Here is a 17,450-nt window from a genome sequence, read left to right as displayed (position 1 = left end):
GCTAAAATCTGGATATGTTTCCCTCATTCCTGCTCCATCTGTCTTATAATTAAGGTCAATTCCTCAAAGATTTTCATATTATAACTGTACCTGCTGGTTTCAGATCAGCACAATGAAAAAAAAAAAAACCTAATGAACTTCTAAAGCAAAGTTTAAATTATACAATCATACACATTAGACTTGCTAACACTAAAAACTGTAAACAAATGTTAATAAATTATAGCTGAAATTCAACAGAAAGAGTTCTAAGCAAAAACTTGCTCCAATAATGGTTAGATCATGGACTCTGGAACCACACATTTTGAGTTCAAATCTCAGCTCCAGCACTTACTAGCATTATAACATTGAGAAAGTGTTTTCTGTGTGTACATACCTTCGTATATTTCAATAGAGATAATAATAACACATTCCTCATAGTTTGCTTAGGGGATTAAAGAAATTAACACATATAAAATGCTTAGAACAGTCTGGCACATAGTAAACACTCAAAAAATATTAGCAAGATTATAGTTATAATACTACTTACATTACATTGCTATCAGATGTCATTGCATGCTCTGTGTACCTAATGGATATTGGGGGGACAAGTCTTGAATTTCGTCTGAACTATTTCTAGTAAATTTAGCAATCTCTAACATTAAAAAAACTTGTTCATAAGTTAATCACTTAAAAATAATTTATAATATAGTTATTCTTTTTTCACTATTTCCAAATCCATCATTGTTGCCTTTCAGTTTTCAGGAAAGGAGGGCAGAAATTGAGAAATCTTCAAGTTTCTTCGAGACTAAAGTTTATACAGATATAAAGCTCTAGATTACTATTTACTCAATTAATGAGAAACTGTATACTTACTATACGTCATACCTTCTACCCTCCATCCCCCTAAATTAGAACATTTTATTATTTTCTCCTTGAGCACAGGTCTCTTATCTAGTTAGTCTCAGACTGAAGGATTAACCCTCAAGACCTGTGTCGTGATGGTTTAGAAAAAGCCTTTTCTTTGTATTCAAGTTATCATTTATTTCCTTAGTCAAACAATGGTATAGTTCAGTTTTTAATTCAAAACTATTATGTTGGTATGCTTAATTCAACATCATAATTTTTCCATTGGAATTAATTTTCATAGTGCTGAATATTGAGGCTTAAATACTTAATAAGCCTGTGAGGTGCTTTAAAAAAAAAAAATGCCAACACCTGGGCCCCAGGTGATTTAATTAGTCTGGGTTGGAGTCTGGATGCTGGTATTTTTTTAAAAGTTCCCCAAGTTGAAATCAGAATAAGGTCAGTGGATTGCATCAACATAAGTTTCCTGGCTGTCATACTGTATTATAGTAATGTAAGATATTACCACTGGAAATAACTTGGTGAAGGATTCAGGAGAATTCTCTACACTATTTCTTGCAAATGCATGTGAATCCACAATTACATACGTTTTTTAAAAGTTCCCCAAGTGATTCTAATGTGCAGCTACAATTGAGAACCAGTGCAATAAACACTGTCTGATTGACAGTAATGTTGTGATTTGTTTAAAGAAGTAAAGTCTTCTTAACTTAATCACTAAACAGGTATCTGGAAATACATGATAAAAGTGAAGACAATATCTTTTTTTATATATATAACTTCTTATTTTATTGGATCAAGGCCAGAAAACACAGTATTTAGCATGCTATTCTTTTTTCCATATATCACATGTTTATTGATCACACACATGCTATCTTTAATTTTTTTTGAAGTACTTCCCTATTTTACTTATTTATTTATTTATTTTTGGAACATAGTTGATTGTATATATGTGAGGGGTACAGCATTGAAAATCAACACCTGTGTGCATCATGTGGTGTTCAAATCAGCATAATTGGTATATGAAACGTAATATAATGTAATCCATTTTCATGACCAATTCCTCCTTTACCTGCCTCCCCATCCCTTTTCAATAATTTAATTTTATTGAAGTACAATTTATAAATAATAAAATACACCCATATTAAGAGTTTAATATGTTCTGAGAAATATATATATAGTCACATCACCACCTCTCCATCAAGATAGAGAACATTTCCATCATTCCAAAAAGTTCCCTCTTGGCCTTTTGTAGTCAATTCCCCTACCTCAACCCAGGAAACCACTGAGACTTTTAAGACAATCTCTGCTTTTCCCCCAACAAATTAGTGTCTTTACTCTCTTACCTACATAGGTTTACAACTGTGTGTGTATCTGAGACAATGATTAAAATCCACTCCCTTAATAATGAGTATGTGTATCTGTGAATGATTAAAACACTCCCCTAATAATTTAATAGGTTTGTTTAGTTGAAATAAAGAGTGATTGAGAAGAACAATATGGGACCTCTGCTCATATGAGAGATGATGGAGAGTGCAAAGTGGTGGAGAGGGTAAGAGGTTTAACAGGCAGCAAATCTGGGTCTTTTAAAAAATATGTAGCAGATCTGAGAGTAGAATGTCTTCAGCTGCTCATTCCCAGCTTTTTCTCTTCCCTCAGGCTGCAGAGAGATGGGAGTCTTGGAACATAAACTACCAGGGCTGAGGTGGTGACAGTCCATAATATAGATTTCTTAACAGGTATTTATGAATGTTTTACAAAGTCCTGCATGTTAACTCTTAAAGGCATGGAATGACGAGAGAAAGAAATCTTAGCGATAAGCCAGTCTAGCCCCTCATTTTACAGATAAGACCTTGGGAAACGTTAAACAGCAGGGTCAAAGCCATAGAGCTAGTTAAGGTCAGGACCACACTCCAAGTTCCTTTAGTTCTAGTCCAGGTGATTCCATAATCAAGCTCAAGCAGGTAGACTTACTATAAGAGATTTAGGACCTTGAGCTTTTTTCTCAACATGTATTGGTATGCACAGCATTTACCCTTAAATTAGAACATGCAATATTCTTTTTAACACACATGTAGTTACTAAGCCCATTACTCTACGTTCCATGCAGATGCTGTCTTTAATTTACCTGGCCAAGTTTATTCATAAAATAAAATACATCATTAAGAATGCAAATCTTTGAGTGTTAAATTTGTTCCTTATCAATTGACTTTAAATTTAACTTGCGATGTTTTCCTTCTTTTCGATGTTGAGAAAATAATTTTCTAACTAAACATTAAATTTAAAAATTAATTAATTCATTTAAAAAAAAAAAAAAAAAAACAGGAAAGAAAGCAGAGAGCAAAAAATTGGAAAACTTTCGGCCTGACCACAAAAGCAACGGTGTAGCCCAGGGACCCTTTGCTAAGGAGATGAGTACAGAAGAAAGGGATTATCAAGAGAAGGGGAAAAAAGACCTTGAAGGCATTTCAGAGATCTTGGAGGCTGCCTCTTCCTTTACAGGCCCAGAGGCCTAAGGAGACAGAATGATCTCAGGGAACAGGCATGAGGCGCCCTCCTTGGGCTTGCTGCCACCTCATAAAGCTGTTTCTAGCACCAGCAACCCAGCTGCTTTGGCGACTCTGGCTATGGCTACATTGGTCCCAGGTGTGGCTGGACCTGCAGCTTTGGAAAATACAAGCCAGAAACCTTGGCCGCGTCCATGAGGTGTTAAGTTTGCAGCTCACAGAATGCCAGAGCTGTGGAGGCTTGGGAGCTTACAGTCTGATTTCAAAGGATGCTTTTGAAAAGCCAGGGACCCAGGGAGAGATCTGTTGCAGGGGCAGAGTCACCACAGAGAGCCTTCACTAGAGCAATGCTGAGCGGAAATGGGGTTGTAGTTGTAGCTGAAAAACTCCAACAGCACCATGCCTAGTGGATCCATGAGAACAGGACCACCATGGAGACTGCAGAATTGTGGAACTACCAGTGTGCAATGCCAGCCTGTGAGAGCCGAACCGTGGGCTCAGACCAGAAAAGTGGAGCTGCTCAAGGACTTGGGAAACCAATGTCCACACCTGCATGCAGAGGATGTCTAACATGGAGTCAAGGCACATGATTCACTAGCTTTGAGATTTAATGCCTGCTCTGCTGGGTTTCGGTCTTGCTTAGGACCTATTAACCCTTTTTCTGGCCTATTTCTCCCTTTTTGAATGGGAATATGTACCCTATGTTTGTCCCACTATTGTATCCTGGAAGTAGATAACTTGTTTTGATTGCACAGACGAGACCTTAGACTTCAGACCTCTGAGTTAAAACAAATTAAGACACTGGGGATGAAATGAATGAATTTGTATGTGAAAAGGATGTGAGCTTTGGGGGGCCCAGGGCAAAATTCTGTGGGTTGATGCCCCCCCCCAAACTTAGTCCCTACTGTGACAGTGTAAAGAGGGTGGGAAATTCTATTATGGTGATAGAAAGATGGGGCCTTGAAGAGGTGATTAGATTACAGGACTATGCTATAGTGAACAGATTAATAATGGTGGTCAGGGGCATGATTCTGGGGGCTTTAAAAGGACAGCATGTGAGTCTCTCTCTCTCTCCTCTGCTATGTTCTACCACGTAAGACCCCTGCACTGCTGTAAAGCCACCACCAAAAAACCCTCACCAGATGTGTTCCCTGGACTTTGGACTTCCCAGCCTCTGAAACTGTAAGTAATAAATTTCATTTTCTTATAAATCACGCAGTTTCAGATATTTTTGTTATAATCAACAAAAACAGACTAATACACTTGATCAAGAATCAAAATGCTTTCCTAGTAGAAACTGACTTTCATTTCTAAAGTTGTAGATAAAGAAACGATGGCAGAGAAGTCAACAAAGAGACAATCTCTTTTAAAGAATAGCAATATACCCTTTGAAGGAAACTTACTTTCCAAATTGCCTTTTGAAGGTTTAGATTCTCTTTTAGATTAGAACTCTGGGTATACCCTTATCCCTTTGAGCAATGCCTTGGAACATAACTGCTACATCAACTTGGTGAGTAAGCCAAGCTTAGACAAGAGAATTAGTAAATTTAATTAGGGTTAGTTCTTAAAGTTTAAGAAGAAGGGGGAGGGGCTAACAAATCTTATATTAAGACACCTTACCTATTGGCACAGAGACCTTTCTCTTCTTTAAGTCTGGCCTAAACACAAAGCATCCCTATAAAAACAAAGAAAGAAAAAAAGCATAAAGTCAAAGTAGCCAAGGAGCAAACAAATCTGATTACCAAGTATTTTACAGGTAAGCAGATTTTTAAAAAACCTTTTTAAAAAGGAAGGAAAACATTTATTTGAAGTTCTAAGAAATCATATTATTTCTTTCTGAATTACAGAAGGAAAATTCTTAAACCACAAGAGGACTATTCATTTCTTTCCCCTCCTTCCCATGGGATGCCCATCTTTGATTTTGTTCTCTGAGACCTGATCTAAGATGCAGACTAAGAAAATAAAAGCTAATGAAACATAAGTCCAAAAAAGTTCCACTATCATAAAATGTAGAGGAGAAAGAACATTAGAACTGTACATTAAAATGAATATCAAGAAGGTTGAAAACAGTGACACTCTCCCATCCCAAAGAAGTATTTATTTAATTAAACTCCAAGTATCTAGAACCTTGACAGGAGATAGATAATTTTGGATATTTTTTCAGCCTACATAGCTTTCTTCATCTGATAAACTCTTATTCATTTATCCATTAAAGTCTGACTCAAAATTCACCTCCTCTGGGAAACCTTTGCCTATTTTCTAGTCAGAAGTGCTCCTTCCCCTGAGATCTCACGGTACTTGAATATCTTTATTTTGCTTTGTTTTAAATCACTTTCATTGTGTATCACAGTTATTTACCAGTCTGTCTCCCCCAGTAGATTGCAAGCACCTTTGGAGCACAGGCTGTATTTTATTTGTAATTATTTCCCTAATGTTTAGGATAGTGCTAACATACACATTAGGCAATCAGTATATGGAATGAATAAATGCTTGCCAAGTAATTTCCCTGATAATTTCCTGGCTAAATTTAGTTTCATATTATTATTTGAATAGTGGTACATAGCCCCCAAGTTACTGGTCCTAGTCTATTCTACCAATCCTCAAGCCATGCATCATGGATAGCTTCTTAAAGATTTCCATTTATATGGAAAACGAAAAAAAAGAAAGAAAGAAAGAAACCTAGGAAAAGTAGTCTCAGGAGAGTATTAAACACAAAAGTGGCCATTCTTGATTACAGCTTCCAAATTAAGAATTGTACTTACATCTGCAACTAATGGAACTATGTGAAATACACATACATATGTAGAAAAATCAATCACTAAATTTAACTAGGAAATTACCAGGGAAATCACTTGGTAAGCATTTATTCATTCCATATACACTGGTTGCCTAATGTATATGTTAGCACTATCCTAAACATTGGGGAAATAATTATAAGTAAAATACAATCTGTGCTCTGAAGGTGCTGACAATCTACTTTGGGAGACAGACTGGTAAATAACTATGATACACCATGACAAGCTTGTCATTGCCTTCTTTCCATATCCACCTGCAATTCAGTGAATGAAAAGGAAGCACGATATGAAAAGTGCCCAGAACATATCCTAATATAAGGCAGTGGTAGTAATATGGGTAACCACTTCGAACAGCTGGTCAAGTGATAGTGTTTGAGATGGAGGAGGAAGTCAACAACCAGAAAATATCATGAGGAATGAGAAGTGAAAATGTTTAGTAGGTTAAACAAAAACAAAAATGAAAACTAGCAGTTCCTGAAATTCCTGAAATAGTCTTTGAAGGTTCATATTTATTTAAGGTACACTTCATAATCATCCCAATACAGACCAAAATCTTACACTGTCAAAAATCTTTCCTGAAAAAAATCTTACATTCTGCAAGATACACAAAAATTTGGTGCTTATGCAACAAAATAGGTTTAGAAGATATACTACACAAAAACTACAGAACTTTATAACCAGATCCAAACAAAAACAGTATCAATCTTAATAAAAATACTAGTACAGTTAAATCTATTCTGGCATTTGCACCTAGCATCACCGTCAGTCCTTTGTAACTTTAAACCCTAGGGCTTGTACTTCCTCCTTAAGATGGAGTCTTGGAAAGCACTGCTCCCCATAGACCATTTTAATCAAAACTGAAAATTAGAACCATGATATACAGCCTTTTTCATTAATCCACTGTTTTAACATAGGGAGAAATGTCTTTGCAGCTTCTTCATCTGCATTTTAAACTTCATCAGATAGCTTAACTTCAGGGGATTCCTGCTGCATTTATAATAGAACTAAAGATCTTAATTTACATGGTCCAGAGCAGTGCTGTCCAATAGAACTTTTTGTAATGATGGAAATGTCATGTATCTGCACTATCTGGCGATGGCTACACATGGCTACTAAGCATTTGAAAAGTAGCTAGTGCGACTAAGAAACTGAATTTTAAGTTTTACTTAATCTTACTTTATTTTAATTCAAATTTTAATAGCCACGTGTGGGTGGCTAGCAGCTACCACATTGGATAATACAGCTCCAGGGTTTATCCGCTTACCAACTGCAATATGAGGAGATCTATGTGACCGCCTCCCCCTCCACACATCCACATTCATATCTGCATTACTTTTTCATTTTCATTTTCCATAACGCTCCCGTTCTTTTTCTACTCTGCAATTACACTTATTTTTCAGTTCGTTTAATATGCCATTTTTTTCTATCTTCTGGGCCAAAGAGCATGTTAGTCTCTTTGTCCTTTTCCCTCAATCCTTTGCCTGACTTCTACTTATTTTTCAAGTCTCAGCCAAAATGTCACTTTCTCCAAAAAACCTTCGGCGATCCCCGGCAATTTATATTATTAGCTTCTTCCCACATTCTTCTTATCTCACTTGGAACTTTTTTCCTTGCTAACACTTATCACAACTTGAGGTCATGAGTTTATCTGTGTTTAATGTCTTTCTTGAGTGCACAGACGGAGTATATTTTGCTTACCGCTGTATCTCGGTACCTAACGGAGTGGTTGGCGCACAAATACATATTCATGAGAGGGAAAAAGGAAGGGAGACTGGGGCATATCCTCAGAGCATCCCACCTTCACAGACCAGAACTTAAAAATCCTCCTAGCCACACCACAGGTCAGATCACGTCCTCGCTCTCCAAAGTTGGCCTCAAGTGGACCTGGAGTAAAGACGCCTCAGCTCGGTCCTCGGCTCCCTCCCCTCGAGCTAAGGAACCGAGGCCTACGAAACCTCCGATTCATACTTTCTTCAAAGAGGAATGAGGCAGTGTGGGAGCCCCAACGAGCGCCAGTCCCAACGTACCTTGGACACTGAGGAGGTGGCCATGGTCCCAGGGTCCTGGCTGAATCCAGCTGCACTCGGGATTTCCCGCGCGCCCTCGCGGCAGCGGGGCAGAGGTTAGCAACGGGCCACCAGGTTTCCTGATTGGCGGGCGTCTTCCTCCGGGGCGGGCTTCCGGCGCGCAGAGGCGGAGCGTGCGGAAGAGGGCGGGGCGAAGCCCGGGCCCTACGGGTCCGAGCGAGCGTCCTAGAGCCCGACATGGCGTGTGGTTTCCGCAGATCCATCGCCTCTCAGGTATGGATACAGGAGCCGGCAGAAGGAGGGGCCCGGCGGAGCCACGGACCTCCAAAACCTTTCACCGTTGCTAACCAGTTCTCAGTGGGTTCCGCGAATCCTGTTTGTTTCTGCCACCTCCTTACCCCCTTCTCTGGAACTCCTGAGGCAAACCCTGTACAGGGCTGTGGATGCGGCCGAGATAAGTTTCTTAGGGTGAAAAGTAAACTTTGAAAGGTACTTGTTTCTCTCACTCCTTCCCACGCCACAGCTTTGTATTCTTTACGCGGGTGGAAAGTCGTCAGGACATGATTAGACCCTGTAGAAACCGGTGTTCCTTACACTTAGTGAAGCTGGTGATGGATCCGAATTGCCATTCAAAAGGATCTAATTTAAAAGCTCATTATTTTTCTTGCAGTCACTTTGGCAGCCTATCGTAGACTTAATTTTGGTAACTCCCAAAGAAAAATACATGAGATACTTGAGACCCTGGTTTTCTTGGTTCGGAATCATAATTGAACAGCTCCGTAATGAAGAAGGGAATAAAAAACTGCACCACAAATGTGGAATTCATCAAAAAGAATTTTTAAAACTCATTGGCCACTTACAGAATTTTGCAAGGAAACTTTCTGCTACGGGCTTTACCAAACCCTTTTTGTTTTTATTAATGGACATATCAGTGGACATATTTTGCACGGTATATAATTTGGCTCATTTTTACAGTTCTAGACATTTGTGGGGAAATCCCCCTGCTCTTTATATAGGTGTACTGCCCTGTTCAGTGCCAGCTCCCCAGATATCACCAGTACAATCTTTTGATAAAACAAAGCTGAGTTTATTGCTTACTGGGGTAATGGAGAACACCTCTACAGAGCTTTGGGAAGGCAAGGTCAGATTTTATTGAGAATTTGAAATATGGTTCAAGACTGGTCTTTCAGTGGCAAAGGGTTGGGGAGGCGGGGTTGGGGAAAGATGGCTTGATTAGGATTGGATACTGATCTTGATATAAAAGTTTAAGAATGGTGGAAAGAGCAAAGCAATGAGTGCAGGGAGTCTTAAAGCATAAACTGTAGATGCTTTCTATCAGAAGTTTCTATAATGAACAATCAAGTTACTCGTTTGGGCAGGAGTCTCCTAGAATAATAAAGTTATGCTACTGAAGACAAAGAAATAATAAAGTCATGTTAAGGTAGACAGTAAACTATGTGTGGAGTAGGTAGTTTTGGACCTCAGTGTCCAAGCTGTGTGTGTATAGGGGACTGGGGGGTAGATGGTTTTCATTAGCCTTGATAGTGCCATGACCAGAAACATATTGTGTTTCATTTTGGAAATGCTTTATTCTTCCTTGTAAAGAAGGTTAGTTGGAGAAACAGGAACTAATATATTTTGAGTACATAATTGTGCTAGTTACTTTACATTCACATTGAAGCCCCATGGCAACCTTGTGATATAGAAGTATTAACCCTATTATACATTTGAGCAAATTGAGATCCAGAGAGGTTAAATAACATACCCAAGTCCACACAACCAATAAATTCAAGAGTTGGTTTATGAAAAGAGATCTAACTTCAAAATCAGCTGTTTCCTATACACTATGCTATTTAGTTTGTGAAGGTAAGAAGCACAATCCGATCATTAAACAGAGTCTAATGGATTTATATGGCAAAGTAAATTAAACAAATATATATTTCTCTGAATATGCAGTTGTTGAGGATGATCTGAAACTTGAAGATAAATATGTGAAATACTTAGTACCTTTATGAATGAGTATAGTTTTGCTAGTTTAGGAATGAAGGAATGTATCACATGCAATGGCACATGCATTCAGCAAATTTAGGTTTATGAGTCTACAGTTTTCTAAGACCTGCTATCAGTCCCAAGGTTGAAGATCATAAATAGAACCATGAATAGAACAAGGTTTCTGCCCCGAAATGCCTCCAGAATAGCTTGGGAAACAGATATAAACAGGTAATTGCAGTGCAGTCTGTATCCACTATATTAGAAGCAATGTGCAAAGTGCTAAGGAAACTTGGAGGAGAAAGCTCCTAAGTATCAGGGAAGGCTTTGTGGAAAAGGTGATGTTGGGGCTCAGTCTTGAAGGGGGATGGGTGGGAGTGTGCCAAGTGAATAGGGTGAGAGCTTGGGATGGGTAGGGTATTCCAAGAAGAACATGTGCGTAAACAGGCGTATATGGAAAGCATGATATGTTCATGGAACCACAATATTTGAGTATGACCGAAGTTTAGTGTATGCCTCTGATGCCTCACTTCAGCAAGCCCTGTTGATTCTATCTTCCAAATATATCTGGAATCCATTCCATCCACTCTTTTCTATCCCTGAGTTCTTTTATAATGGGCAGTAAGCATGTCTGCCCTCTTCTCTGGAGTGAGACACTGTTTCTGTCTTACAAATCCATTTGCTATGCAAATATCCTTAAAAAGATTGTCCAAAGGCAATTTGTGCCTTGCTTACAAAACCCACAGAAACATTAAGAGTCCAATAGAGATTTGTCTCTCTATCCTAAGCACAGTGGTATGCATTTCAGTGTACAATACTTGATATTATCTTATTTAGCCTTCTCGATCATCCTATGATTTGTATCATCTTTATTTACAGAGGACACTGAGATTCAGGTAGATGAAAGGAATTATCTGAGGTCTCAAAGCCAGAACTCTTTACATTTCTGTAGAATAACAGTCATAGAATGTCCAGCACTATGTCTGGCTCAGAAACATAATGATGGATTGTAGATTTGTTTCCTTTCTCACTTCTTTTTCATTTAGGTTTTGACATTAAGTTTAGATTCAGCTGGCTCATTTTTTAAAAAATTTATTTTTGCTTTTAATATTGAAGTAATTTCAAACTTACAGAAAAGTTGTGATAACAGTACAAAAAACTCCATACCACCTTTATCCATATTCACTAATTATTAACACTTTGCCACATTTGTGTCATTATTCTCTCTACATCTATCTCTATGTATTTTTTTCCTGTATGATTTGAGATTAGGTTTCACACATCATGCTCCTTTGCCTTTTAATACATAATTATTTATATCCTAAGAACAAAGCTTATCTTACATATCCACAATAATTTATTACAGTTACATAACGTTGATAAAATATTTTAACCTACAGTTTATATTCCAGTTTTGTTGATTTTTTTTTCCCAACATAGTATCATGAATTGCATTTAGTTATGTAGCTAGTACATTTTAAGTAACCTTATGCTCTCCTAATTAACTTATATTTACATAACTTGTTAGAGGAGATACAATGTTAACGTGAATAAGAAGACAGGCTTCCTTGACTCTGCTGATGAGTTTTATTCTCAGATTTCAGGTGTGGCCTCAAGAAGCAATTAAACTTGTTGACCAATTGTCATCTAGTCTTAAGGTGAAAATTTATGTTGGGAAGATACTCATCCACGTTCAGGTGAACAACAGTGTGTGTGCTTTGCTCCTAACCTATTATCACAAGCCCACCAGCATTCAGTTCTGCTTGAAACCACAAGTTATACAAGAGCCATGCTATATTTCTTTCATTATAAATAACTGGTAATAACTTGCCCTCTGAGTCCTTTGGGAAGTTCTTTTCTGAACTCTGAAATTTCAATCATTACTTTCTTTGCTTCTTGTATGCATCTTGGAGCTAATACTGACCTGTTCCTGAAGAAAGTTTCTGCAAATATGGGAGGGCTTGTGCATTGGTTCTAGGTGGCAAATGTGCAGAGCCTGACCTGGTGGTGTTAGAATGTCAAAAGTGAGGAATGACCAGGGGTAATTGACAGTTTAAGTAATTTAAGATCTGGAAGAGTAATTGGTAACCTTTTAAGAATTATAAGACTTATGGCCTTGTAGACGATTATATGGATAAAAATATAGAGACATTTCATAAGAAGATGTCAGTTCTGGCACCTAGTCTGGTTGCTAAAGCATATAGATCTCTTTTTTCATTACCAAAATTGGGTTTTTATACAATTAGCACAGATTTTGATCTTGAAGCTGGCAAGGTTAGTGCCTAACTGAATTTAATACCTGTCTAGAACCAGACTGATGGGATATTTTTTGGCTTTGTATTCAGTATCTGGGTATTAGGGGTAAGAATCATGTTTGCCTGTGTGCCAGGCACATGGATGGTTGAGAACTGCCCACAAGCTCATTGATTAATGTGCTTTCACACTGGATGCTCTCAGATCCAAAGATCCTGTTACATTCATATTAGAATCTCTTGTCTGAGGTTCCCAAACAAGATCTGGCAGCTGTGGATTTTCATTTTCATTTTCATTTTGTTGTTGTTGTTGTGGCTGGCCTGTATGGGGATCTGAAACTTTGACCTTGGTGGATTTTCATTTTTGATACTCTCTTAAGAAGCTCTTTCTGCTTTCAAACTCAGATGTGCTCCTGATTCAATTTTGTTATTTAGTTTATTTCTCAAGGACTGTGCCTAATATTTTGTTTGAATTCAATGAAAGGAGAAACCTAAGTGCAATTCAAAGAATTATTGATATGTTTCCTAAATGAGTTCTCTCCAGATTAGAAAAGGGATTGTGAAAAGCATTATTACAATTTGGAGTGTTTTTAAAAAAAATCTTGATGTTTTAGATTTAGACAGTATCAACCCCTGCCATGAGAGATAAGGACATTAGCACTCTCACAATTGGTCTAACTTTCCTCTACCTTTACCAATTTGTGTAGGATAACTTTTACTCAAAGTTTATAGTCTGTTTTTATTTCTCTGTTAAAATTTTAAGCTTTTGTGTTATAGTCCTTTATTATTTCATTTTCATTGAGTAACTTCTAGCATATTTTATTTTGTAAAACTTTTTCCTTTCATCAGTATGAGGCCTCAAGCAGTTAGTTTCAATAGACCCTTGCCACCTGTGCTAATCCTAGATGAAGCACAATGCAAGGAGAAACAGGTTTAGCTAAGGCGGGAAAAAAGAAAAAACCCTGTAGCTAAGGAAACCCACAAGCCACATTCCCATCTGAAAAAGCTCTAAATCCAGTCTCAGGGATGGGTCATACCGGTGTGCAGTCAAGTGTAGGACTGCTGGTGCAGTGATTAAGAACATTGAGCATGGGAAACTTAGGTTTAAATCCAGCTTCTCCTCTGATAGATTTGTAAATTCTCTGTACCTCATCTGTAAAATTTGATTTACAAATTATTTAGCTACCTTACGGGCTTGTCATCAGAATTCAATGAGTTAATATACTAGAGTGGTTAGAATTGTGTTTGATGTTATGTATGCCTCTGATAAATATTAGCCATTTTTATGTTATATTAGAATGACTGAGGGTGGGGTATTTTGAGTCTTCTTCCTTTCCCCCCACCTCCCCAGAAACTTTCTGGTGTGGGGAACCTAACCATCATCCATTACCCCGGGTGAATGCTTTAACCCCACTGGAAGTTAGAGAAACAGAAAGCTACATATCTAAGCCCTGCTTAATTTTCAATAGAAATTCCTTAAAAGTACTTTTGTAAATTTGTGGTTTGGTAAAGAAAAAAAAAATCTAATTTTTGGAAAAATAATGCCTGCCTATTGTAAAGAATTAAGCAACACAAAAAGGTGCAAAGAATTAAAAGAAACTCCCAATAAATAATCATATGTTAATATTGATTGACTTTTATTTTTAGATATATTCCTATGCAGATATAAAAGCAAAAAAAAAGGAAGGAAGATAGGAAGGAAGTCTTGATAGATATGCTTTTTATAAAAACAGGGCTGTGATGTAATGAGTTTTTATTTTTAGGGTTTTTAAAGTTTTATAATGGAAAATGCTTAACATACTAAAAGTAGAATACTGCTATTCCTCGTGTACCCATTACTGAAATGCTGTTTTAAATAAAAAGTACTAAACATAGTTTTGTTTGAATTCAATGAAAGGAAAAACCTAAGTGCAATTCAAAGAATTATTGATATGTTTCCTAAATGAGTTTTCTCCAGATTAGAAAAGGGATTGTGAAAAGCATTATTACAATTTAGAATGTTTTTTAAAAAATCTTGATGTTTTAGATTTAGACAGTGTCAACCCCTGCCATGAGAGATAAGGACATTAGCACTCTCACAATTGGTCTAACTTTCCTCTACCTTTACCAATTTGTGTAGGATAACTTTTACTCAAAGTTTATAGTCTGTTAATCATATCTGCCTACTGTGTCTTTTATTCATCTTATATTGCATTAGATAAGATGCTTACCACCTGTCACTTTCCTGATATATGGCTTAGTTGACTAGATTTATTTATAAGTAGATTTTTCAAGAAAGGCTCATGTGTGGTTGTTTTTTTCAAGTTTACTTTTTAAAAAAAAAATGAAATCATGACTTCTCAGATAAAATAGTCCTAGAAGTATAAAAAGGAGGCTTAATGTTAGAAAATAAGCATGTTTAGAAATAATACAAAAGTGGATTTAGGAATAATGTCAAAAATCTTTATTTTAGAACTCACCGGATTGTTCCGATTTTGAATTTTTCTCCTGATGCCATAGATACAAATGTATAGAACAATCCTAATGTTATTATAAAATTTTCCAATTTTCATGTTGTCAAGTAATTCAGATTAAAAAACAATTAAAAAACAACTGAGCAGGTGAAATAAACACACCAATTTGCATTCCGTTGAATGAATCTAGTCCTATATAATATGATTATTAAATTATTTGCTTTAAACAGAACATGATCTTTGTGACTAGGTAAAATGGCTACAAAGTACAGAACATTTATTCCCCATGGAATTTTCTTGATTGGCTGCTTTGTTTTTAAAATTTACTAACTTAACCAGGAGGTATCTCAGTGTTGAATTTTCTATATTTTCCTGACATGATCATTTACTTTGGTCTGTGGATTTAGTTTGTTTCTTTTTTTAATGAAATATTTAATCATAGAGAAGAATATAGTTAACATCTCTGTACCCATCACCCAGCTTGAAGAACAAAATATTACAAATACTATTGAAGTCCCCTGGGTACCCATCCTTGGTTGCAAACTCTTTCCTCACATAAGAGGTAATGTCAATCTTGAAATCTGTGTTTATCATACCTGTGCATGTCACTCACTACCAATGAATGTATCCCTAAATATGTAGTATTATTTTGCAAGTTATTAAATTTTATATAAATGGTATCAAACTATAGTTATTTTTATGCAGCTTGGGTTTTTTGATTTCCTTAGCTCAATTCTGAAAAAAGATGTATCTGTAATGATGCATAGAGGTCTAGTTCTTTGATTTTACTGCTGAATAGTGGGCCATTGCAGTAATGTACCACCATTTAGATTTGGTTCTTTATTTCAGGGAGGTTCTTCCCTTTTTGGAATACAATGCCCTATCTCCCATTACTTTGGTGATGCCTCTGATTCCAGCTGCCACTGGTGTGAATAGTTCCATGTGTGCTTCCATTCACTTATTGCTAACAGTATCTCATCCTGTCTGAAGCTTGCTGGTCCCAGCACATACTTAGCTCCCATGTGGTGAAATTACTTTGGATAGAGAATTCTGATAGACATTGTCTATGCTTCTTAAGAGTTGCATGGAAATTGAGCTCCATTACCTATAGCAATTACCTTGATGGCACAATCTTACATTAACTTTTTCCTCCTTCCCTCTCACTTAATCACTTCTGCCCGTGGGAATCATCTCCCAAATAAACTGCCTGCACACAAGTCATTTTCTCAGGCCCTGCTTTTGAGAGAGCCAAGATATATATCTATGAATACTTTTTATTTTGTTGGAGAGGGGAGGGTTGTTGATTCATCTCTATAGCTTCTGATAGGTTACACCAAATTAGGAGACCTGCCAAATAAGGCTCCTCCATAGTGCTGCAGAATCTTATATATCTTTTCTCGGTTTTCACTTTTAAAGTTTGTGGCTTTGGGCTTTGTCTCTCTATCCTTAAGTATTTGCTGCTGGAGAACTAATCTACCTACCTTCCTTTCTGTCTGCTTGCTTGTTTGCCAGTCTTTATTTTTTTTGTATGTTAGGGACACCAATTTTCCTAAGGTTAGCTATTATTATGACTATTCTCCTTTGTGTTTCTTATTAGTTTTATAATAAAAAAAGTTTGAGCATCAATTTATTTAATTTTAAGACTCCCTTTTTAATCTCGCTTTTTTTTTTATCTTGTTTTTTAGTTCTTATTTACTGTACAAGTATTCACATTCTCAGTATGTTTCAAAACCTGAAGCATTTGTGAAGAATGTCTTTGTATTCATTGGGTTATATTTTTCTTATGGACAGAGTTCTTTGATCTCTTGTATGCCATTTGCTTTCCATTCTGTCTTTCTTTCAGTCTGTCCCTCCTTTCTTCCTCTCTCTTTTTCTTTGAGCCTTTCAGTTTATTTACCTATTTGCGATGCCTATTCTTGACAGCCCTGCCCAGACTTCCTATTTATTCATACATTGTTTGGATGACTTCACTCCCCGTGTCAGATTTGTTCTGGCTCATCTCAGTTTTGTGGTTGCAAAAATACAAACTCTATGGCCTCTCGCTCCTCTTTTGTCTCTCTCTCCAATAGGCTGTAGTGACCTGTACATATTATTTCTGAATTCTGAGTTGGCATATTAAATTTTTGCTAACTAGCCCTGATATTTTTCTATCTTCCTATAAAAGTTCCTCTTCTGATTCTAGCTGCTCACACAACACCATATCAGTGTTTGCTACCTGTAATTGGGGAACGTATTGCATTTCCATTGGGAAGGCCCTTAGTGTGCTACTCTTGAATTTTTACTTCTGCTGGGAAGTGCTGCAATTCATTTTCTGTTTTATTCATTCTCTTCCATAGCTGTGCAGCATTTCAAGAGAAAAAATAGTGGAATTCTTTCAATTTGTTTCTCTCCAGTTTTGGGGTATTAACATGAAGACCAAGTTAAGAACCTTGGGAAACAGGGCAGCTTCATTCAGCTTCAGAATCTGTTGTGTCTTTCCTTGGCCTTCACTTTTGATGTTTGTGACTTTGAACTGTGCCTATCCTATGTATTTGCTACTGGAGAACCAACCTACCTATGTTACTTTCTTTCCTTCCTTTCTTCTCTT

General features: G+C 37.0%; 2 protein-coding genes across 5 annotated transcripts in view; one reads left to right on the top strand and one right to left on the bottom strand.

Moving 5' to 3' along the window:
• Positions 1 to 8,232, bottom strand: part of ORC3 (origin recognition complex subunit 3) — a 56,573-nt gene extending 48,341 nt beyond the window's left edge. For all 4 annotated transcript variants that reach the window (XM_063097036.1, XM_063097037.1, XM_063097038.1 and 1 more), the window contains exons 1-2: positions 8,170 to 8,232; positions 4,968 to 5,022 (exon numbers count right to left, since the gene is read on the bottom strand). In XM_063097036.1, coding sequence (XP_062953106.1) covers positions 4,968 to 5,022; positions 8,170 to 8,193 — 79 coding nt within the window. In that variant the 5' untranslated portion in view covers positions 8,194 to 8,232. The remainder of the gene's footprint in view (positions 1 to 4,967; positions 5,023 to 8,169) is intronic.
• A 135-nt stretch (positions 8,233 to 8,367) lies between these two features.
• RARS2 (arginyl-tRNA synthetase 2, mitochondrial) overlaps positions 8,368 to 17,450 on the top strand; it is a 65,567-nt gene continuing 56,484 nt past the window's right edge. The window contains exon 1 of the mRNA XM_063097738.1: positions 8,368 to 8,442. Coding sequence (XP_062953808.1) covers positions 8,407 to 8,442 — 36 coding nt within the window. The 5' untranslated portion in view covers positions 8,368 to 8,406. The remainder of the gene's footprint in view (positions 8,443 to 17,450) is intronic.

Source organism: Cynocephalus volans, chromosome 5 (assembly GCF_027409185.1).
Source record: "Cynocephalus volans isolate mCynVol1 chromosome 5, mCynVol1.pri, whole genome shotgun sequence".
Taxonomy (NCBI): domain Eukaryota; kingdom Metazoa; phylum Chordata; class Mammalia; order Dermoptera; family Cynocephalidae; genus Cynocephalus; species Cynocephalus volans.
This window is presented reverse-complemented; position numbering and strand designations above follow the sequence as displayed.